General features: G+C 36.1%; 1 protein-coding gene across 2 annotated transcripts; it reads right to left on the bottom strand.

Moving 5' to 3' along the window:
* Positions 1 to 11114: 11114 nt before the first annotated feature.
* Positions 11115 to 20168, bottom strand: LOC110793513 (uncharacterized). Of its 2 annotated transcripts, none has more exons than XM_056836314.1 (5): positions 20032 to 20168; positions 18958 to 19336; positions 12291 to 12340; positions 12153 to 12205; positions 11115 to 11668 (listed from the first exon to the last, which is right to left on the bottom strand). In XM_056836314.1, the coding sequence occupies exons 2-5, from the start codon at positions 19215 to 19217 to the stop codon at positions 11342 to 11344; spliced, it is 690 nt and encodes a 229-aa protein (XP_056692292.1). In that variant the 5' UTR covers positions 19218 to 19336; positions 20032 to 20168; the 3' UTR covers positions 11115 to 11341. The 2 variants fall into 2 exon arrangements, with proteins under 2 accessions (XP_056692292.1, XP_056692297.1); XM_056836319.1 differs by having other exon boundaries at positions 18958 to 19160; positions 20032 to 20154.
* Between the last annotated feature and the right edge of the window lie 5077 nt (positions 20169 to 25245).

Below are 25245 nucleotides of genomic sequence, written 5' to 3'. Positions count from 1 at the left end.
AAAAAAATATTCAAATGAACTAAATTTGCATATTACTACACAACGTTAAAAATTATAGTCGTTTACTTGTATGTAGAACGATCTAACAACATTAACCAAACCCGAATGACTCAATACTAATTTTCGAAAAGACCTGAGCATAATCGAGTTAGTTAAATACAACATATTTTGAATTGAGTAAAATCTTGATAAATAAACTTATATGTTAGTCTACTTACCATGTATTATTATTTTAATTAACATTCTTACTTACTACCATGTATTATATTATTAATAATAGACTAACATTAGAAGTCCATTTATCAATATGTTTAATATTTCTTATCAGATTAAAAAGTTATAATAATACATAAATAAAATTATATCATAAAGGAAAAAATAATATTGATTTAACTTTCCTCCAATAATATTATGCAGTACACATCTATAGTAATTAAAATATATTTTTATCTTAGTTTCCTAAACAAACGTAATGTAATTTATTTATTTTAAAGTATAAAAATAAAAAAATATTTTGGCGGGAAAAAATCGCACCAGGAAATGACACGTGTCATTCCTGGTGTCTCTTTTAGTATATAGTAATAGATTTATTGTACACATTGTGTGAGCAAGACCTTTTGAATAAAATATAAGGGGACAAAGTGACTGATAATAAAACATTAATCTGAATAACGTTTGTGTTTCAGCTCCTAAAGCTTCTTTTTCTTTAAACAAAAATCTCTAAAATCACAGTGTTATTTCTTCTCTCTTTGAGTGCAAAAAAAAGCCCCTACTAGAAGATCTAACGCAGTCAGTATGTGACGCTTGCATTGCTTCTACTTTTTTTGTATTTATATTTGCTTATTGGTTTTCCTTGAATTGGATTATTGCTTATAGATAATATGATGAGTTGTCGTATATTTTACTTATTTGGTTTTTATGTGTTTTTTATTTTTGTTGCATAGTATGTCAGTCTAGATGGTTCTTGGGAGTTTTGGGATTATTTTAGGTTTTTTTTTTTTTTTTTCCATTTTCTGGTTATGATCAAAATTTGATTTTTTCTCTTTTTAAATTTCAGTGAATGTAGCAGCATTATTGAGAAAAATGTGTGGATTATGGAATATATGTTGTAAAAATAACATACGGAGTAATAAACTACACTTAGGAGACCGAGAAAAGGGTTGATTAATTTCACATGTGGGAGCCTCGTAAAATTATTTCCGAAGTAATGCTCGCTAGAAATCGGAAAATGTTTGGTTGACCCTAAGGGTTGACAACCCCTAATATACATATAACATAAAATAATATATAAGCATAATTAATTGGAGAGAGAAAGTATTGTATGTAAAGTTTCAATGTATTTGTAACCAATCAAAATCCAATATTAAAAGGGTTATCAACCCTTAGGGTCACTATATCATTATCCCTAGAAATCCTGATGATATTTAAGAACGTACTCCCTCCGTCTCTTTTTGTTTTTTACGTTTTGTATTTTTCACGCGTTTTAACGAATAATTAATTTGTATCGAGATTCCTCAATTTTTTTTATTTAAACAAGATAAATTACGTTTATTTATAATGTTTTCACTTTTATCAAAATTCTGATATTGGGAAATGAAAAAAATTTAATGTCACAATGGAAAAGTGTGAGAGATTAAATGACCCAATGAATTTAATTGGTTAAAATAATAATTGGACACAAATTTTGATAGAATATAAGTTATTTATGTGATAATATAAAAAGAAATGTAAAGAACATTTTGAAATACCCAAAAAGGAAAACGTAAAAAACAAAAAGAGACGGAGGGAGTAGTACTTAACAACACTATGACAGAGAAATCCTTCAAGGAAATACAATATGAAATAGGGAATGTTAACATCAATAAAATAAGCTGTTGCTCTTCTTATGGGATTTCACAACCATATTCAGCAAGGATGTATTACCCATATGTACGTTCTAATGCTGCTTTCCTCATATGTTTTTGTTTGTAAATATTCTTATAAAAAGTAAATGGTTATTAATGTTGAAATATATAGAATATTAATTAAAAATACTAAAAATGTAAGGTAATTAAGAAACTAGTTCTATCAAACAGGAAATACCAACATCTATGTTTTCAGTTTTAGGTGTTAGCTTGTCAGTTTCAACTACTTTATTAGTTTCATCAGTTCAATTTCAACTAGTGTTGCGAAAAGAAAAAAAAAATTTAAGGAATAATTCTTATTAAAATGAAAAATTTTATCACTAAAAAATAGATAACTTTTACATATATAAGGGTAATTTTTACGCATTGTGAGTTAACTTTTACTTCGACCTATTTATTACTCCACACTACTTTTAAATAAGAATTTGTGTTAGCGTATTTGTAGAACAATAACATATTAATTTAATAAATGTAAACCAATAACACACTAACACTACAAGAAATTGTACCATTACCCGTCGCTAAAGGCCAATAATCGTTGATTAATGACGGGATTTCCGGTCGCGAACCCGTCATAAAAGGGGCCGTCGTTAATGAAAAATTTCGTCGTTAACCCGTCGTAAAAGACATTTGCGACGGTTGTTCCCGTCTTTGTTTGATTGTTAGATTTTTGACCCGTCGTAATTAGGTTGTCGTTAAAGATACAAATTCTTATAGTGTAAATTCGTACCTATGACGCAAGCCACTATTAATATAATCACCCTAATTCTCATCAAAAGAAAAAAATAGTCACCTTCATTACAATTTACAAGTATACCCTACGTACTCTCTGAGTTTCGGGTTAATTAAATTAGGTCGATAAAGGAAAAAATAGGAAGAACAATACAATTCCTAAATCCCTATCACCTACGCACAAGTTTGGACTTTTCTGTTGTTTGAGATATCTTGTTTCATTTTCTACAAGTCAAAATAAGAGAATTTTGTTTTATAAACACCTGCAAAAAAAGACATGGATTCATGACATTGATAATTGAATCATTTCCATCCATAAGCAAGTTATTCGTGTATAGATTAAACAAGGTGATGTTTAGTCCACAAATATGTTTGGATAAGGCTTTTAGCCTTAATTTCTTTGCTTGGTACAAAATTACTTGGATGGGGTTTTTTCTTACTTTATGCAATTATGCCATTGTCAACTAATGTGGCTTATTAGGATAAGGATCATATAACTTTCTTGGATTAATAATGGTACAATTAGATAATTTAGTCGGTAAATTCTTGGGAGATGGTCATGGGTACAAACAAGCGAATGACAGTTCATTGGTTTAAACTGACCGAGGTGTACACTTATAATTAGTTTATGAGGCTAGTCGGATCAGCTGAGGTTGGATCAATTCAGATTCTATCCAATATTAAAACATGTAATTTTGGAATACAACTTAGGTTTGGGCTAAGTGATTTTTCTCAAATGATACCTTAGAATTTGGTATGAATCTTGTTCTCGAGCACTCACAAAACATTAAAAAAAAAAGGTACAACTTTCGTCGTTTGGATAATTAGTTGTTCGTCTTATTCCTTGATGTTTCTAAGTCCAAAATTTTTGTTCATCTCATATTATACTGTACGATTAGCATATACTTATTCTGAATATCTTCATATTCTAATTCATTCAAAAAGCTGAGAATTACATAACAGAAAAGGAATATCACCAAAATCTAACCAAAGCTAAATCACCAACTGGCTTACTGGCCAAGAAGTAACAAATATTCTCACAAATTAGTTTTAATGTAATTACTACTCCCTCCGTCTCTTTTTGTTTTTTACGTTTTCTTTTTTGGGTATTTCAAAATGTTCTTTACATTTCTTTTTATATTATCACATAAATAACTTATATTCTATCAAAATTTGTGTCCAATTATTATTTTAACCAATTAAATTCATTGGGTCATTTAATCTCTCACACTTTTCCATTGGGACATTAAATTTTTTTTCATTTCCCAATACCAGAATTTTGATAAAAGTAAAACACAAATTCTTATTTACAATGGGTGTACAATAAAAAATTTATCACTGAAAAATAGATAACTTTTACATATATATGCTTAACTTTTAAGCATTTTGAGTTAACTTTTACTCCGGTGTAAAAGTTAATCAAAACTAGGTTAAAGTTACCTAAAAAGGGGTTAAAGTTATCTTGGTGTACAATAAATTTATTGTACACCTTGTGCGCGCAAGACCTTTTGAAAGTGAAAACATTATAAATAAACGTAATTTATCTTGTTTAAATAAAAAAATTGAGGAATCTCGATGCAAATTAACTATTCGTTAAAACGCGTAAAAAATACAAAACGTAAACAAACAAAAAGAGACGGAGGGAGTAATTCATAATATCTCCGCTTCAAAGTGATTTTTACACTTTCCGTTTTAGTTTGTTTCATAATTTTATTTACACTTTGTTTTATTCTACTTTTAGACATAAAAATTTATTACCTTATCCTTCTTACCCCACAATATTTACAATTTTCACCCACTTTTTCTTACTTTATTCATTTTTTCTTACACCCACCAACTTTTTTACACATTTCTCCTTCTTTATCCATATTTTATTATATTCAACCAACTTTTCTACTTTTGTCTAATCATGGCTACTAATAAAATAAGACTAGAAACCAAAAACCAGACAAAATAATGATAGGGCGTCTCAAACAGAGGCAGTGTTGCAGAAAGAATCTCTTTTTTCTTCCCGGACGTTTTCGGGCTGCCCCTAATAACCAACGAATTTGGTATTGCTACCGCACATGAGTTCGAGACTCATGATGAAATACTTGTGCAAATAGTAACTGTAAAAATCTTTATGAAATGAAGGTAGTAATAATGAGTTAATCCAGTATTTAGTAGGAACATGAAATTGTTGGTCATGTAGTGTTTCGATGATTATGACCAAATAATGTTTATCTAATTAACATGTGTATAAGGGAAGTGCATAATATTATTTGTCCATCCGTCCCAAAATTATAGTCTTGTTTGACTAAAAACATAGATTTTCAGAAAAGTGGAATATAGTCATGGAGAAGTGAATATAGTACATGTAAAAAGGAATAAGGTACATGGAGAAGGAATAAAGTACATGAGAAAGTTTTCAATGCATTTTATTTTTATTTTTGTGGTCCCAAATGAGGGTAATATGAGAAATATTTTATGTTCAAAAAAAAAGATAACATGACTATAATAATGAGGACGCCCGATATATAATACATGACTATAATTTTGGGATGGAAGGATAAGATATAGCAAGTTGTGGGAGGTTGTTCCATAGCATCACAAGTGAAGTTCCTGAAGAGAAACTCCAAAACTGAAAGAAGTCTAATTGTACGAATGTGCTACATACTGAACTTTATTATGTAAATTCGTGTAAAGGAACACAGCCGAACACTACCAAGTTCCAAAGTCGGAACAACAATAGTGCAGTTCCAATGTAGGAATATCGGCACGTCGTTTCTAAGAGGAAGAACCTAAGAGAAGTTTCAGAGGTGAGCGATCAACATGGTGTTCTTGAATTGGAACATTATGGAGCATGAAGATATAAATATGAATTTATTTCTAGGATAATGTAAGTATGTAGAAATTTAAAAGGTAATGGAATAAGGTACTAAAAGGAACTTAATTGATGGAACTAAATATGGTTTGCATCTAGGAGTTAATGCGTCATTGTTCATTCACCTAGTTTTTAGGAGTCATGGCTAGGGTGTGCACAGGTCCAATACCGGACCGATTGGACCGGAATTTTCAGAACTCACGGACCGAGGATCAAATCGGAAAATTCAAGTCCGGTCCGGTTTTGGACCGGTTTGGATCGTTTTTGTTTAAAAAAAAAAATTGCGATTTACTCTTAAACTCAATTTGTTTTTACAATTTTATCTTTTTACAACATATATTCCTCTTTAAGTATCTCATACTGTACATCAAATCATAAGCTTAATATAAAGGGGATAAAACCCAATGACATAAAAAATATCCAAAGTTTTTCTTTGTGTTGGGGAGATTAATGTATACACGGCTACAATTTAGGCTCTTTCATCTAAATTTTTTATTTTTAACACTACAAGAATATGTATCTTTAACGACAACCTATTTACGACGGGTCAAAAATTCCGTCGCAAAAGCCTTTTGCGACGGGGCTAACAACCAAACAAGGACGGGAATAACCGTCGCAAATGTCTTTTATGACGGGCATACGACGGATTTACGACGGGATTCCTATTTACGACAGCCCCCTTTTATGACGGGTTCGCGACAGGAAATCCCGTCGTTAATCAACGATTATTGGCCTTTCGCGACGGGATTTCCCGTCGTTAATAGTACAATTTCTTGTAGTGTAAAGTTATATTCTGGGTTACCAGTCCGGACCGAAAAATTTTGGATTTTGATCAGACCGGACTGGAAACCCGAAATCGCATATTTTCAAGGACAGAAGACCGGACTGGAATTCATTGGTCCGCTCCGGTCCGATCTGGTCCAACTCCGGCCCGATTCCAATCCACACCGGACCTTGCACAACCCTAGTCATGGCTAAATAATATGTTGTCAGTTATTAGTAGGATAAATATGCATTTTAAGTAGTCAAAGTTTTAATTTAAATAAAAATCTTATTTATTCTTTAGAATTAATAAATTTATTAACTAATTTAAATTAGTTAGAGTCCCATTAAATTGGAAACTCTGGGAATTAGAGTAAATTGAACATTGCATTTAAACAACGGCAACTTTTGTGTAAGATCGCCTTACCGAAAAGACCACTTTAATTGTTTAACTAATTAGTTGCATTGCTTAACTAATTGATTTTCAGTACTTAACTAATTGATTACAATGCATAACTAATTGGTTTTATTGTTTAACTAATTGGTTTCATTACTTAACTTATATTTTGTGTAAGACCGTCTTATATAAAAGTTTGTATTTAAACAAGTTATTGGAAGTCACACCTGTTAGGTATGGACAATCTAATCGTCATGCAAAATAAACATATTTTCCATGATCCAAGTAATAATTTATATAATCAATTAACATAATTTAGGAATCATACACTTTGATGCGTGTCTTCCCTAATTGCGCCCTAACCAAGCAAAAACCGAGGCTTAGGACCCAAATGTTGTCCCTCCGAGGTTATTTTACAGTGTGCCCATATCCGCCTTGGAATTACTAGCTTAGAATAATTGCTTGTTGGAGATTGCACTTCCTTACTATAAGGAAAGTCTGTTATATTGTTAATAGCTTGTACATATATATGTATATATATATATATATATATATATATATATATATATATATATATATATATATATATATATAGCAGTCTCCTTGTATTCATATTTTACTTACTCAGATCAATAATAAAATAAAAGCACATTTTATTTAGTTCTCTCTCTTCTTCAACTAACACTCTAACAGTGTTTGAAGCCTCCTTCAATGGCGTCCTTACTCTTTCTTTATGATCTTCTTCCACCTTAGATCACGAAATCTAACATGGTATCAGAGTGGGAACGATCCCGGCTCTACAATTCTGTATAAAATTTCCGTTCGGTTCAACTCATCAATTTTTCCCCAATTTTTCTGCTTCGAATTTTATTTTTGGGTCGAATTGAGTCAAAATTCGACGAATTAGGATGTGATTCGCCCTAATATTTCTTAATTCCGCTCACAAATCTTATTTCCAACCTTGAATCAAACGATTTTGATTCTTGAGTTTTTCTCCAAATTCTAGGGTTCTTGAAATTTTTTGAAATATTTGTAAGAATCTGGTATTGCTGGTAGATTCTTGAAGCAATTTGTGATTCTACGTTCTTCGGTGTTTTTAATCGAAGGATTGACCGGACCTTTTGATCGGAGGTTTGATCTGTGATCGATTTGGTTGCGATTTCTGACCGTGCTCTTCCGTCGTCGACTTCTTCGACGCCTGATTCTGCTAAGATTCGGTTTGATTTCTTGGCTTCCTCTGTCGATGATGTGATTGGTAATACTTCAAACCCCTCTCTCTTTCCGAAATTATTGATGCTGGTTCGTCATTTTTTTTTTGGAATCATCTCAGTTTATCGCCGCAATTTGAATTGTTGTTGGGTAATTGTTGTTGTTGCCGATGATGTTTTGTGCATTTGAGAATTGTTAGAGTTTTCTTGTCCAATTGATTTCGTTCTCAAAACTCTAATGGAAGCTTGTTTTGGAGCGACGAATTATGCAATTCTGAGATTTCATTTGATCCCGATTTCTTTTCTTCACTTGAGGCTCTATTTGAAGACATTTCTTGAAGGTTTTGGTGGAAAAGCCAAGGTTTAATTCCTGATTTCTTTTGGTCAAATTGCATTTTGTTGTTGCTGGTTCTTTTGTGAGAACTGAGTTTTGGTTGAAATTGTTTTAATCTTTGGATGGATTTGTGAGATTGAGTTCACTTTCTTTGATGAATGTGGTCTTCTTCAATCTGTTGGTCTGACTGTACAAGAAGCCTTTCCTGGAGATGTGATTATGTTTGTTAATGGTCATGGATTGTTGAAAAACAGGCCGAAAACAGTTTCTTGGATGGATGTCTACTAGTAATGGTATACTCCGTAACTCCTGCCTCTACCATACATACCCTGTTGTCTGCGTTTCTTTTTCCTAGCCGTCGGAACTCCCAGCTGCAGCCCGTTTCTCTTCCATGTTTCCATTTCCTAGCTTCTTTAGCAAGGCACGAATAGGTGCTTTGTCGTAGTTGGAAGCAGAGTTGGTAGTTCTGTTTGTTTTTTAAGTGTTCCTTAAGTCCTTGGCCACATGGAAGGCTTATTGTGAGGAATAAATATCCAACATCACATCTGAAGAAGGTTATTAACAGTCATGACGACATAGTTTGTTTTCTGTCGTCACAAGCAAGTTTGCAATGTTGTCATTTGCAGAAATAGGGGTAGTCCCTCCGCAGTACTAGTGGTTGTTGAGTATCTGTGAGCAGCAAAGGAAATTAATGCTATCAGAATTATTTGGCATTGAGAGCCAGCTTGTTGAATCGGTGCTGAATTTTAACATTCATTCAAAGGTTTTTTTTTTGGTTCATCTTCTTGGAACCATTAGAGATATTTCCAAGTCACTGGACATCGTTCTTGAGATTTACAAAATTAACTTTCTACCGAATTCTGTTTATTGGAGTAATGGTTTAAGTGTTGGAGATTGTTTGGATGTTTTCTAGAGATTGGATAATGGGTGTTGTTTTGTTGGATGATGACTTGTTGAATGGGTGATTGAGGTCAGGATTTGTCCCATTTATCCCAGAGATTGATCTGGAGATTGAGTATAGAACCTGTGAAATCATGTCTGTTTTGTTTTGTGACCCAACAGAGGTCGAAGTCTGTTTTGGCCCAACAGAGGTTGAGGTCCTCTTTGTTCTAAATTGTTTCTCTAAACCCCTATTTTTTGTTCTAAACCTAGATCAGTTAGATTGATTCTCTTTCTGATCGTTTCTCTGAACCAAGTTTCTCTAAATTGTTTCTCTAAATTGTTTCGCTGAACCTATTTTCTCTAAATTGTTTCTCTGAAGTTGATTTGACCGTTTCTCAATTCAACTATATTGTTCTGAACTATTTCTCTGAACCCTTTGTTTTTCTCTGAACTTTTACTAATATTCTCTCACTTGATAACCAATCCTAAACACATATCTTTTCCCTAAACCATTCTAAACACAAATTCCTATTACACATTGATCAGATTTGATATCTACATTCTGCTTGGCAATGACATTGGAGCCCTACTCGCCGCAATGCTACCTTGTATGCTAGCTACGTTACTATAGCACTACACCAAAGAAGAGCAGGATCATACTCCAATTAGGGTAGCTCATCTCTCTGGTCACTACGATCTGTTGTGGTTCGGCAGCTTGTTATCTTTTTCAGCTTGCAATGGTTCCAGTTCTTTACTTCAGTTCAACACTTTAGTTCAAACTGGAAATGTTTTTTCAACCATTTCCAATTTGAGGGGGGGGTGTTGGAGATTGCACTTCCTTACTATAAGGAAAGTCTGTTATATTGTTAATAGCTTGTACATATATATATATATATATATATATATATATATATATATATATATATATATATATATATATATATAGCAGTCTCCTTGTATTCATATTTTACTTACTCAGATCAATAATAAAATAAAAGCACATTTTATTTAGTTCTCTCTCTTCTTCAACTAACACCCTAACAGTGTTTGAAGCCTCCTTCAATGGCGTCCTTACTCTTTCTTTATGATCTTCTTCCACCTTAGATCACGAAATCCAACATTGCTCAAGTTAGATGTTTATGATTTGGGATCTCACCTTAATGAGTAGGCATTAGAAATTAACTCATACTACCTCCGTATCACAATACATGCATCATTTCTCATTTGCGCCCTATTCATCAATCAACTTTGACAATCTTTCTTTCGCCATTAGGTAAGAAAAAACATCGTCAAATGAGATCATGTTAAATTCGTATCAATGCAAGGATTCCAAATACAATATTTTATAATTTTTACTTATACGCATTTAGATATATTAATGTCTAAAAAAGCATGTTAGAGTACGTGTAAAAAGAAATGTTGCATATATTGTGGAATGGAGTTAGCATGAAATATAGGCACGCTAGAGCTATATTTATAGAAGGGATCGGAGAGTTATAATTCAACTAGGAGTAGAATTAGGAAACCTACTATAATAACAATTCTACCTAAACCATGAATATATGCATACTCACATACCACACGCCTAAGGCTTGCTTACGGTGCAAGTAACTTGTACTGAAAGTTACCTTGCTGCCCAAGCAAAGGTGTTGGGCCGCGGGTGCACAAGGCAGCCAACCCATAGACGATGCTGTTGGGCTCGTGCTGCCAGCCCACGCAGCCAGCCTAGCAAGCCAGCGCGCAGGTTGTGCTGTTGTGTTGCTGCTTGCTTGGCACAGCACAAGGGTTGCTGCCTTGTGGCCGACCCATGCTGTTGTGCTGTGAGGCTCGGCCATGGGTTGAGCCTTGTCTATACGATTCCTTTTTCCGATTCCGATACTATTTTCAATTCTGATAATATATTTGTTTCAAATTATGTTCCTGATTCCGGTAGTATTTCTATTTCCGATAAAATATTACGAGTAGTGTTTTAAATTAGTAAAACTCAAGAATTAACTTTACCAAACTTTTCTAAGTTATCATTCAGTTAGCAGATTTTAATTAGTTTCAAATAAACAAACAAAATTTCTTCAGAAGCTGGTAATATGAGGAACAAAAGCACCGATGATAGTAACTGCTATGTACATTGTAGAATGGAGGGGTTGACAAAACCTGAGCACGATAAATAGGGAGGAGGAGGAGGGTGTTCAAAAATAGAAAACTTACAGCAAAAAACTCACTATATTCCATCTTCTTGATACTTTCTCTTTTCAGTTTTCACTATCCCTTTGCTTCTGTGTCTGTACTGATGTTGCCTCCTGGAATGGTTGGGTTTTTCACAGGGATATTGTTATCACCTGACTTGCTATTAGCATCTTCTCTCTCTTGATGTTGATGTTGATCTGCAACATCTTTTCTCTTATCCTCAATTGGTCGCTTCTTTGTTTCTACCACAATATCCTTCAAAGTCTCCTCGAGTGCTTCCAACCTCTCTTTGACCTTTAACAGCTCTGGATTTGTAGACTCTGCTTCTTTTTCCAACAAAGCAGCTGCTTCCATTTCTTTTGCCTTCTGTTTTTCGTCTGCTTTCTTTTTCAGCTCCACCTCCTGACAATGAATCCACAACAAACTTACTTTGATATATTTAACAGAACGATTACAATGATCATGTTCTCTTCTCCGGCATAATCTAAATACATCATTTCTCAAGCACGAGCCAAATACAAGTGTGCAACTTTTTCATCCTAGATTGAGCAAACAGACTTCTTCAACTATATTTATATTAAGGTACCCAGACGCATTGTAAAAGTTTCTGTGCCAGATCATTCAATCTTATTCTATCCTAAATCCAGAGACCAGTATACAAGGGTGTGCTCTGTAATGTCAGTCTTTCAGATGTATGTAACCTCATATTTACATTATGGAGATCTAGTTTCTAGAACTCCAGGTTTGAAGTTTGAAACGATTGAGTATTGACCATAAGCTCGTGAAATGAACAGTCTTGCCCTTGTAAAAAGGGTAATCCTCAAATAATACAAATGGAACTAATAGAAGCAATACGTGTAAGAAAGTATAAGAAACAGTTCATTACCGCCTCCATTTTTTTTATATCATAGCGGGCATATTGAGCAACGAGATAAACAGCTGAAACAGACGACATTCTTGTTTAGATTGCAGTAGAAACTTGTGACTTGATATAAGTAAACAAATAAGTAGAATACTGCAGTACCCAACGATGGCATGAGGGCAAAAAAGAGCTGCACCAGATGGAAATCGAGCCTGGTCATGAAAAGTAAATAGTGAGAAATCTTTTAGAAACTTTTTTCTTTTAACCTGAGACAGAAAGTCCAAATTCAACTGAAGTTGTGTAAGTCAAAACATAACATGTCTTGTGAAATTTAAAGAACATAAACAAATAATTCAAATAAAAACACCCACTTTCCCAGTTCTCCCAGTGGCTCAATGGCCACAATTAAGTGGTAGATAATTAACTGTGAGCGCATCACAAAAGCATTAAACTAATAAACAGTTTTAAGTCTTGCGGTGAAACAGCTAAACTTTAGGTTCATAGTAGCCAACATAGTCTGATGATCTGTTATTTGAGCATCTACTTGGCACATCAATGGAATTACGAAGAATCTTGGCCTTCTCGCACATAAAAGTAGCACCACACAAACAACAATCTTGTCCAACCCCAAGTTCCCGACAAAACATTACATCATGCCTTGGAGATACTAGATACAGATGTACACAGCCCACGGAAGTAGGAAATTGAGGAAAGTTAGAAGCTCGAACGAGAAACAGAAATCAGGATTTTCTTTAGATTTGTCTTTTCTCAACCTTTTTTTCCCCTGGTTATTGAAATATGAGATGGTACAGATTACATTGGAACCAGAAGCATTAACCATAACAGGTTGAAAACAGAAACAACAATAGACAAGGACCATAAATTCAGTCCTGCCTGTATGTTCAAGGAAAATAATACTACATGCACAAAGGCCATCCCTTTTCTTTTAAATAGTTTACGAAAGTAAATATCCTCCAATTTTATCCGTCACATCTTGGGAGTGAGCCATATCATCAACAAACAGATCTTCTGATTCCTAAAACCAAAATTGAGATCAGCTCACAACCAGACGAGAGCAGACAGCTGACTATAGATTGCTTCATTGTGTCTAGCCTCCACAAAATTTGGAAATCCAAGTGAATGTTATCAGAAAATTGGGAAATGTTAAATGCGCTTAATGCGGTATAGAAAATCATTCTCATTTTTATTTTCCAGAATTCCAACTTCTCCACCAGCCAACAGCTACTTAGAGCATCTTCAATGGTAAGCTAATTTATAAATTAGCTTGTCATGCCACATAATATTTCAAGCTACTTTCATTTCTAGCTAGTTAGTACCCTAGTGGTTAGCTACTAGCTTGATATTTAATGTAGTCATATTTGTCAATTAATATTTTAATTTAATTTAATTAAATATTATTTTATTGGTAAGCTAATTTGCTTGGCCAAGCTAATTTATTATTTCAACTCCAAGGGTCAAGCTAGTAGCTTGGAATTTATAAAAATTGCAAGCAAGTCCCTAGCTACAACCATTGGAGATGCTCTTACAAGTTACAATCGAACCCTTTGTAAAGCTTTATCACTGTTGTTTGACTTAATAGAGTTTCTTTTAATACATACAATGAAAGACCTAGTAGATAAAAAAAAAAACCAGTCATATTCAACAAATTGTAGCCACCACCCATATGACAAACCAATCCTATTAGAGTAGTAATATCTTCTTTCACATTTTTGAAGCCTAACCACTAAGTCACCTTATCAAGCTATCAAAAGGCGTATTTACCAATATAATGGCTGTTGGGGTGTTAAAATGGGCCCACCATTTTAACCCAAAAGCCAATAAAACTCACTCAAGCCCAATACCCCCAACAAGGCCTCAAAAGGCCCAACAAGGCACTATATATACCCCTCAAAGGGAAAGGTAAAAGGGGCCATTCTCTAACCCTAGAGAAGCCACCCTACTCTCTCTCTCCCCTAAACACATTTTATACATCAATTGTACTGACTTGAGCGTCGGAGGCTCCGCCTCGAGGACCCCCCCTTGGCCCGGAGTTCATCTTGCAGGCACCACACGTGACCTGGAACTCAAGATATCAAGGACGCTCCTACCATCGTTTCAACCCCGGAACAATTTGGCGCCGTCTGTGGGGATCGAGAGCAAAAACCCATTAAGATCCATATTTTCATGCTACCATGACCAATCACCGAAAAGTGACCGGAAAATCTGAAATAGCCGATTAAGAGTTATCGTTGGTCTACATAACTCAATTCGTGACCTCTCGGTCACAAGTAACAAGCGACATATTAAGTAATTGTGGAGATCTCCATTTACCTCAAGCTGCACTTATGTATTTGAGATTTTTCTCAATTACAAAGGGGTATGAGTCGGCAAGCCTCCAAGGTGCAATTATTTTGTCTCCCTTGCTTACTGACTCAGCTGGGTACATCAATTGGGTAAATGAAAGCTGCACTCCAACATCGCTGCGAACTACCAATACTACTCGGATGCAATTCACAACTCACAAATGGGCTAAAACGAAAAATTAGCCTTATTTGTGTTGTAATTTCCGAAGGTGAGAAGCAGAGCCGAGCCCAGCCCCGAAGCTCAGTGCCGAAGGAATTGGGTGATGAAACATAATGGCTCATTCTGCAATTTACAGAAATAGACAATCAGCAAAGTAAAAAGAAATGAAAAGGGAAGTAATTAGGCTTCACCACTTCATTGAAGGCATATAGTGAGACCAAAACCGAAGGCAACCAAAACAGCGAGTCGAGGCAATCCAAGGATGAGCCGAGATCAGAGCTAAGGTTGTCTACAGGTGGTCCAAAACGTCAGCCTCGTAAAATTTGCATTGCTCATTCAGTCATTTGCGATCTCCAAGCTAAGTCCCCTCCTTTATATTTGATGCTTTACTTCATCCTATCATAACTAATTTGATCTGATAGCTTGGTAGAAAATTGCTGAATCTTGTTTATCAACTGTTGGACTGACTTTCTGGACTTGTAAAGGAGCTTCCTCAAGCCACATTCCAGACCAAAGTCACTTGAAAAACCGCCTACCAGTTGTTTGATAAAATGCTTCAATGAAGTCAGATTCACATTTTTATGCAACTATTCTTCAGTGAGAGGTCGTGATTGATCTTCCGGGGTAGAACATAGCAGTACCGAGCACAGCAGCGAAGCTCTCGAGCATAGAAGCTCAGTGCCGAGCATAGCAACTCCGAAGATAATAAAGGATGCAAGAACTCACTCTCGACTCCGAAGGTGGATGCTTCCCTCGGCCTCTTCATAACAGCATTCTTGGCTCGATCAAAGTGCTCCACCATTCGTGCTCACTGTGCCTTCGTATTCATGTTTAATGAAAATGCCGAGGAGATTCCTTCAATTCTGGGCTCGAGTGTCTCAAATGCCTAAATGAAGCTCGTCCTCTGCAAATATGCAAACCTTTGTCATATTTATCTCAGAAGGTAAATATAGAAGTAAAGAAGCCAAGGTCAGTACCGAAGCTCAGCTCCCGAGCCAAGGGCCGAAGCTCAATGCCGAGGTATAGCTCAACATAGCAAAAGCAAAAAGCCGAGAAAGGGGCAGAACTGCAGAACTGAGCACAAGCTTCCCGAGGCAATTCCATTGCTCCCGAAGTTCGTCCCGGCGTCCGGACCAAGCTTCGAATCTGAGCTTAACTAGAGCAGGGCCGAGGTTGATTGCCGAAGAGCAGCTCCCGAAGCTCATTGAAGCTCATAGCCAAAGACCCGGTGTCCGAACAAAAACAGATGATGATGCTTAGTCCCATAGGTTCTTGCCGAGGGTTCTTGCAGAAGGTTCTGACCAAAGGCTCAATGCCGAGCTCAATAACGAAGTTCAGAGCCAAGCCTCAATGCCGAGGTCAGCAGCTCCTTAACTCAGTTCCTCCTGTCAACGCAGAGGGTTGAAGAACTTGGTATTGTCAAGTGAGAGGTAAGCTGGGTAAGCAAGAGCAATCCAAGGCAGAACTCCCGAAGCTCATTGTTGAAGCTCATGGCCGTAGCTCATTGTTGAAGCTCACTGCCAAGAACAACAGCTCCAAAGCTCAAAGCCGAGTTCAAACGCCGAAGGGCAGGCGGCCTAACGGCCTTCCGAGGTGCGAGAGCCACCTTCACCGGAAAAGCTTTGAAGGTCTGAACCACGAGCTAGATGTCAATCTACTACGGAGGAGACGTCACGACTACAACTTCAGTTGACGCCCACAAAGTGTTTGTCAAAAAGCCTGAACGAAGGACAAATCCGAAGGCAATGCAGAGCATGGTACCAAGGTAAATGTCAAGTACCACTGCAACTCGGGAACTCAGAACTGGGCATAAGTAAAAAATCATCAACTAAGTTGAGACATACCTCCGAACATCGGAGCCGAAGGTGCTAAACTCCGAGCCAAAGGCCGAGCTCAATATCGAAGCTCAAATGACTCCCGCAGCTGGTTCCCGAAGTCCGAATCTAAGCTCCCGAAGCTGGATCAAAGGAGGAGCCACGGTCCGAGCCCACGCCCCCGAGGCTAAACCCAATACCAAGGTATGTGTCCAGCAAAGCTACGCAACTGAGATCATCGAGGGAAAAGCCAAGGCAGAGTGTCTAGCATCTCACCTCATCACCTTGAGTGATCGATACGGAGCCGAAAATGCCATCTCCCGAAGCTCAATGCCGAGGCATAGTGCCGAACATAGAAGCTCTCGGGCTCAGTGTACAAAGCTCAGTCTGCCGAGGCAAGCCTCCCGAAGCTCATCTCCCAAGCTGTGACAATTCAAGTCTCACACAATACAAACTCAAAATAGCTTGTTTTACTTCATTGGGCCAGCATGGTATCAACATAAAGAAGCAAAAACTCGGAGGTAATGATATGAGATGTACCAATTTTGAGCTTATCCGAAGATCCCAAGATCTCCCGGAGTAGAGCAAAGTTTCCCGAAAGTCAGTACCGAAGCTCAGAGCCGAAATCAGCGCCGAAGAGCAGTGCCAAGCAAAGTATGCATCTTCTTGGGCATAGCTGCCTCTGCACGCTTAAACACGTCTACAATAGGCTTTATTCCATGGACCCTCAAAACAATATTAGCTTCTGACTCCAGCTTTAAAGAGCTCAAAAAGCATTGATCAAAGTGCATTAATTTGGTGGGTCAAAATGCACTAAATTTTGTGGGCAAAAACGAAGAAGTTGGCTGAGCATTACTCATAAAGTTCGTGCACAACAATACTGTCCATTTTGCAGCTCAAAGCTAAGTCTTCGATTTATTTAAGCTTTGTACTTTATATTTTGTCAACATTAATAATTTACTTGACTTGATAAATTTGGTAAAATGCTGATATTCTTGGAAACTTAATTTGACAGACATTGTCTAACAAGAAGTCATTTTGCAAGAGCATACACCTCAAATTGTTCATCATGTTCAAAACGAATTATAAATTCATGTTTGACAAACATAAATACATCAATATTGAAGATCAAATTGTGTAGCTCCGGGATTACAACTCGAACCGATGTTACAATCCGAGCCGATTTTAGAAGCACGTTCTTAAACAGATCTTCGGATTTGAAGAACAAGGTTAAAAATCGCTCCGAGATTACAACTCGAATCGATCTTACAGTCCGAGCCGAGGTAAAAAACCGCTCCGAGATTACAACTCGAACCGATGTTACAATCCGAGCCGATTTTAGAAGCACGTTCTTAAACAGATCTCCGGATTTGAAGAACGAGGTTAAAAATCGCTCCGAGATTACAACTCGAACCGATGTTACAACCCGAGCCGATTTTAGAAGCACGTTCTTAAACAGATTTCCGGATTTGAAGAACGAGGTTAAAAATCGCTCCGAGATTACAACTCGAATCGATGTTACAATCCAAGCCGAGGTAAAAAATCGCTCCGAGATTACAACTCGAACCGATGTTACAATCCGAGCCTATTTTAGAAGCACGTTCTTAAACAGATCTCCGGATTTGAAGAGCGAGGTTAAAAATCGCTCCGAGATTACAACTCGAATCCATGTTACAATCCGAGCCGAAGGTAAAAATTCAGGCCGAAGGTAAAAACCGAGCCAAAGGTAAAAATTCTGTGATCAAAATCAAAACCCAACCCATTTTTCAAATAGAATTGGGTCTGGGGGGCATTTGTTGGGGTGTTAAAATGGGCCCTTCATTTTAACCCAAAAGCCAATAAAACCCACTCAAGCCCAATACCACCAACAAGGCCTCAAAAGGCCCAACAAGGCGCTATATATACCCCTCAAAGGGCAAGGTAAAAGGGGTCATTCTCTAACCCTAGAGAAGCCACTCTACTCTCTCTCCCATAAACACCTCATTTTATACATCAATTGTACTGATTTGAGCGTCGGAGGCTCCGCCTCGGGGACCCCCACTTGGCCCGGAGTTCATCTTGCCGGCACCGCACGTGACACGGAACTCAAGATATCAAGGACGCTCCTACCATCGTTTCAACCCCGGAACAATGGCAATATAAAGTTACCTAATCCCATGTCACAGAAAATAACAATGAAACATCCAGCTATAATATAACCAAACATATGCAAGAATTCTGAGAGCTATAGAAATAAGGTCATGTGTAAGGCCACAACTCAAGGTACCCAGTACAGCATTATAGTTAAGCCAGTAGTGGACGCACATAGAAAGCTCATCGCAGGCATTGCAGCAGTTCAGTTACAAAATAAAAATTAGTGGACGTTTAGCAACAACATTAAAAGTTACCACAATTTAAGGTGCCCAAAACACTAAAACAAGAATGATGAGAACAACAAAAACAATAAGAACACAAAAAAGGAGTATGTAAAAATGGCTGAGAGAAATGATTACCCAAATGTCTTCTTCTTAGCAGGAGCAGAGAAAAGGATCTTAGCAGCCTTCATAAAATTAAGGTTGTCCAAGTCACGGTAACCCTCCATATCTCTTAAATTAGTAGCCCTGCCATTCATGTTGTCATTGCTGCTAAATCTTCTTGTATGCTGAGAATTGTTATTGTTCTGAGTGGTGGAATTGCAAACTCTTATTGTTTTATGCTGAAAATTAAAGAAACGTGTTGAATGACGGATCCAACTACATCTACCGCCAAACATGTGTTCCCTTTGCGAGCGTAAGTTTGAGGTTTTCAGAAAAGGCTCTTCCGGTAAGATAATAATTCAATGAATTACCAAAACCATTCCATAACTATAGTTTTGACGAGTTCTGACACTACCTAATACCAAAATTCACAAGAAATAGAGTGAAAGAGCTGAATTATAGTACCAAACCAAAATCTTGAATTTCAACTGATAAACAAGAACCATTTCTTTATAAAAATAATACAAGTAATGGTTAAATAATGTAAAGACCAAAGTACAAATGACAGTAAAAATTCTTCCTGAAACAGAAATCTTGAGCAAACAAAGAAGAACTTAAGCACTTGTCCTCATCTTCAAATCATCCAATTTATACAAACCAAATTGTTTCACAGAAAAACCAAATTCCAGATTCAAAATGCTCAGATAATTTCAGAATACCTACTCCAGAATTTTTGGGCTAAATTTCATCGATTTGTTTTCTTTTTCTTTTTTTTTCCGAGTAGTTGTATATCATTGGTTTTAATCTAAGTCGCATTTTATTGTTTTTATCATGAAAATTAAACAAAGAAAACTTCTAAAATGAATTTTCCGCTACTTTTAATAACAAATTCGTATAAATCAATGCTTTGCAATGTTTTTGAGTTAATATTTCCAATTGAACATGCATAAAATGCCACGGAATCACATTAAAAAAAATTGATAGGATTTACACAGCTCGAAAAACACACACAAAATACACACAATGAATTATTTTATTAAAAAAACATCAATGCAAGACGAATACGAATTGCAAGTGAAAGCATGAGAAGGAGAAAGAGGAGATAGAAACCTCAAAGTTGCAGGATGAAGATGGTTCCGCCGGAGCCGCACGGAGTGAATGTGTAATCGTGATTCGTGACTGGTGAGTTGTGAGCTTTTCTAATGTTTTTTTTTTTTTTCAGAAAGGGAAAATTGAAAATCATTAGCGGTAGACTTGTCAAAAGGGTCACGTTATAAAAATTTGGTTCGATTTAATTCGGGTCGGTCACTTTTTTTGTTCGGGTTTTTTGTTCGGGTTTTTTTTTTTTTTTTTTTACATAGGCTTAACATACAAAATGAAAAAGTTCAATAGACTTATAACCTACATAATACATTACTAACTAAGACATCATTAAGGTCTTTAAAGACCATTACAAGTTTACAACTATTACAATCACACAAGTAAACAATATAAGCTTGAACTTTGAAGGTGAAGCTGACTTCTCTTGTTTCAACCCCTGACTATAAACGAAGTCTTGTTTACACAAGCTACATTTCACTATCATGCCAAGACTCCTTATATCCGTGATTTCTTTATAGAAGATGGCGTTAATGGTGGATCGACAACCACTAGGAGACTCCTTTGAGAACCTGTAAAACTTGCGGTAAAAGGGAAAGAACAAAAGAGAGACAATGCTTAGGTGTAGAGACCTTGTGCATTGCATACAAGCGTCTGAAAGAACAGCGTTTCGCATGCTATGAACCCCCCAAAAATGGGGAGTAACGTTCAAATAACTGATTTTGAAAGCGTCGAGAATAACACTCAACGCTAACCTAAAATGAAGATTAACAAAGAATAACCTCCACAACCTAACAATACCCAACACCAACACCCAAAAGACATTGAACCTTTCTCTCAACTAAAACTCCCCCCCTATTCAAACACCTGAGACACCAATCCCCAAATTCACACTCAAAGAAAATTAAATCCCCTAACACAAACACTACACAGTCACTAACTTCATTGACTGTTTCATCGTTTGGGAAAATAAACCACTGGAGAACTTCCCAAACACAACTAATCAGCCCACACTGTGAGCAATCACACGATGCTCGCACCATCTACAAATTGAAAAAAAACTTCTTAGTTTTCCCAATTGAACCCATAAACCATTGGAACATTCCACATCCAACAATCAATAAGAGTTAACACTAATAGTCACAAGAGAACCCCCAACAAAACCTATCCAAAACATCATTTTAAAACTGCAGTTGCTCATACCCAAAACAACACAACAAATAAACACAACAAACCAGAACATCAAAACCTAACAATTAAAACAAGATACCACTAACCCACGAACAGGGAGGAGAAACAGAGGAAACTGACAAGAACCTCAGGGACACGAAATTGGTCAACCTGTCTCCAAGTCTTTACCTTTACCGTTAAGATCGGCGTTTTTCGACACTTTTACCGGCGAGATTATCGGCGGCGACGTTTAGGATAGATCTGAATTAAGAACCAATGGTTGAAAATTCGAGCCAACAATCCTCCGACCCAAACGACGTGTGGATAAACTTTTCTTGTTTGACTGTCGACTCCGATGACTACAAAGCCCGGCGAGAAGAAAGGTAACTAAGAGAAGGGAAAAGATTTCCTTCAAATGAAACTTGGCTCCTTATTCTTCTTCTCCATCGGTGAAAACTAGCAGTCTACTACAAAACCCAAAAAAAATGAACGGAAGGAGCAGGCTCGCAGACAACCGTGAGCGAGCAACAGGCTCCGACCACCAGCGAGCCGCTCTTGGTGGAGGCAGTTAGGGTTTTGAAGGAGGGTTTTTTCTGGAGAGAAAAGTTAGAGAGAGAAAGAGGGTCACTTCAGAATTCCACGAGTAATGTGTTGATGAAATACTTGTTCAAGACCAAAACATTCGTGTTCGAGTCGATCCAACGGTCGAGAGATTTTTAAACGCGTATTATATTTGAGTAATTTTTTTTTACCACCTAAAAAAAAATTGACAAATTATTTTTTACTCCCTTCGTACTTTAAAAAGAGATACACTTTGACCGGCACACATTTTTAGAAGAGTGAGTTAAATTTATAAAAATAAGATGAAAGTGGGGTAATGGGTAAATTATTTATTATAGGTAAAAGATGATGTGAGTAAGTGTGGGGACCACAAGAAAGAAAAATCTATACTATATATTAAAAGGCGTTTCCAAAGAAGTTTATGTGCCACGTGGCGCTCTGCTTGTGATTATTTCATTTCACGTAATCTTCACATATTTAAAAATGTAGCATGTATAAGACTCGAACCCGCGACCTCACGTTTAAACACTAAAGTGTTTACCATCAAGCTATAACACATTGCATGCTATCATTGTAAAAAAAATATACTAATAAATGTAATAAAAAGGAACTGATTAATAATATTTTTAAATACGAAGTAAGAATAATATAAGTGTTACTAATGCAATAACCCGGGGCATCGCCCGGGCCTAAAAACTAGTTAATATATTAAACATGTCAAAAAAGGAAAGTGTATCTCTTTTTAAAATACGACCGTTTAAGGAAAGTGTATCTCTTTTTAAAATACGGAGGGAGTAGCACCTAAAAATATAAAAGTTGTTATTTACCACCTAAACATAAAATAATTTTTTTTTTTACCACCTCTTAACCAAAAAGATGGACAAAAACGTTACGCGGATCCATTTCAACGACTATATTTTTTTATTTCCTTCTCTTCTCCCACGATTTTCATGTATATAAGTTACCATTTTCCCTTATTTCTCATTAATTTACATAACGTTTTCGTCCTCTTGTATTTAAGAGGTGGTAAAAGACAATTTATATTTTATTTTTAGGTGATAAAAAACCATTTTTATTTTGTTTATGTGGTAAAAAACAATGTCAATTTTTTTAGGTGGTAAAAACAATATAATTAACCATTATATTTTCACTAATTTGTGTAATAAATATACAAAACATGCACACAATTTAACTCATACAAAGTTTACATGAGTCAAATTCAACCGTTAAATGACTTATAATACAAATAAAAATTGTATTACACTAAACAATAGTAACAACGTGTTTATTGTGTTTAAAATTTCTTATAATCTCATTTATTATTATAAATACAACGATTTTCAATCGGTCGGGTAAAAAAGGATTTTGGTCAGGTTTTGACCAATTATTTTTCGGGTTGTTCGGGTTCGGATAAAATCGAGTTACGAGCAACAAATTCTTGTTCAAGACCTTTGGGGTCGATTTTTGACAGATCTAATTAATGGTGAGTTGTGAATTTTATTTTTATTTTTATTTTTTTGAAGGTACGTAATTGTGAGTTATGAATAGGAACAACACCCAAAAAAATAGCGCCGGTTATTTTAAAGGAAAATGACGTGAAAATGAGTTAACAGGTAAAAGAAGGTGAAAAGAAGGGGGGAAAGCGACACGAGACAGTAAAAGCTAGTGTCCATAAGACAAAACACTAAGCGGGAAAAAAAAATTCTCCTCGAAATTAGGGGTGTTAAAAAATATCCGATCCGCACTACCCGACCCGTCGACCCGCTAACTTGGCACAAATAAAGCGGGTACTTTTCTTCTTTTTTCTATACAAGAAACGGGCCGGGTATCCAACCCGGAAAATAATCGAGTCAACGGGTCGGGGCATGATTCGAAACTTATACGAAGTCAGGTAAATATATTTAAAAAAAATAGAGAGAGAAAGTGAAGCGCATGTAGGTTTTAAATTGAAAATGTTTGAAATGAAAATGAAAAAAAATCAGTAAATAATAATAAAAAATATATATCTTTGAAAATAATAATAATAAAAAGTATTGTTGATGTTAGCAACCGCGTGGCTATTTGGGTGACATCAAAACGGTATTACGTAAAAGATTGCCTTATATAAAAGTTTGTATTTACCATTGAAGGGGCGTTTGGTTGGAGGTATTCAGGAAAGGAAAAGGGAATCAACACCTCATATTCCCTTTGTTGTTGTTTGTTTGTCCATTTCAATCATTCCCTTTACCCCTCTCATTCCCCAACTTCCCTCTAATTTATTCGTAATTCAACAAATTAATTATAATTACAAATTAGGTTGCATAGTTAACAAGTTTAGACCTTAAAATTGTTAAACATATGTAGTAGGTCAATTATAAGCTCAAGATTTACATACAAGATTTGCAAATATTTAATTATTATCATAAAAATTACAAATTTTGCATTCGAAAAACTAAAACCTCAGAAAATTCATAGTTAGGTTTCGAATTTGGGGATTCTGGGTTCGACCGTAAATCTTTGATTTTGACAAAATTTAAAACGTCGTTTACATGCGGATTCTGATCATTATTGACAAAACTACCAAAAATCCTACGAACATATAATTAAATAATCGCATGAATTTGCAATTAATTACACCTAGGAAATTAATTCACCGTTTTAATTCTTTGCAAATTTATAAAATTTAATCCACGTTAACAATAAGTTATTATGAAATTAATTAGAGGCTCGTGATACCACTGTAAAGTTATGAACAATATAGTCCATGCGGAAAAACCATAAAGCCAGGAATCCAAATTAATTGCCACGTAATCATTAGCATAATTAGGATACATACAATGTGATGTGTGCCTTCCCTAGATGCTCCGAACCGAACAAGAACAAGTCTAGAGCTCCAAATGTCGCCCCTCCGTAGATAGTCCACAATACGTTCAAATTCGCCTTAGGTTCAACCAACTAGGATATTCTCTAAGGTTTATGCACTCAAGAAACTCACAAAGGTGATAGGAAAATATTAAACTCTCCCTTGAATTTAATGTATTGTGTATGTTATGTGTTCTATAAATTGTGATCATGACACATATTTATAGGGTGGAAATAGGGAACTATAATCATACTAGGAATCAAATAACTAAACCCATTAGGATTCTAGTTAATTATTATTATTATAACTCTAAGGATAATCAAACACTAAGTATTTAGATCTATCCTAGAAATATAATTATTGTAGGATTAGGAAAACAATAGCTTGAGGCCCAAGCTACTTGCCGCGTAAGTAGAATTGGCGCTTAGACTTGCTTAGCGCACAAGCCAAGCAATCGGACCGGCCAAGCCCTTGCAGCACGTGGCATAAGGCCCACGCTGCTGCTTGTGGCTTGACACCCAAGCTCACAGCATGCTGCCCATTGCTGGGCGCTGCTGCGCTTGCTTGGCCCATACGCGATGCTCAGTTCGGGCTTGCTCGGCGCTGGGCCTGGCTTGCGCTGGGCCTTGCGTCTCGCAGGCTCGCTCGTCGTG

The sequence above is a fragment of the Spinacia oleracea genome, chromosome 1 (assembly GCF_020520425.1).
Source record: "Spinacia oleracea cultivar Varoflay chromosome 1, BTI_SOV_V1, whole genome shotgun sequence".
NCBI lineage: Eukaryota > Viridiplantae > Streptophyta > Magnoliopsida > Caryophyllales > Amaranthaceae > Spinacia > Spinacia oleracea.
Note: the sequence above shows the minus strand (reverse complement) of the source record. Positions and strands in the feature narration are given on the sequence as shown.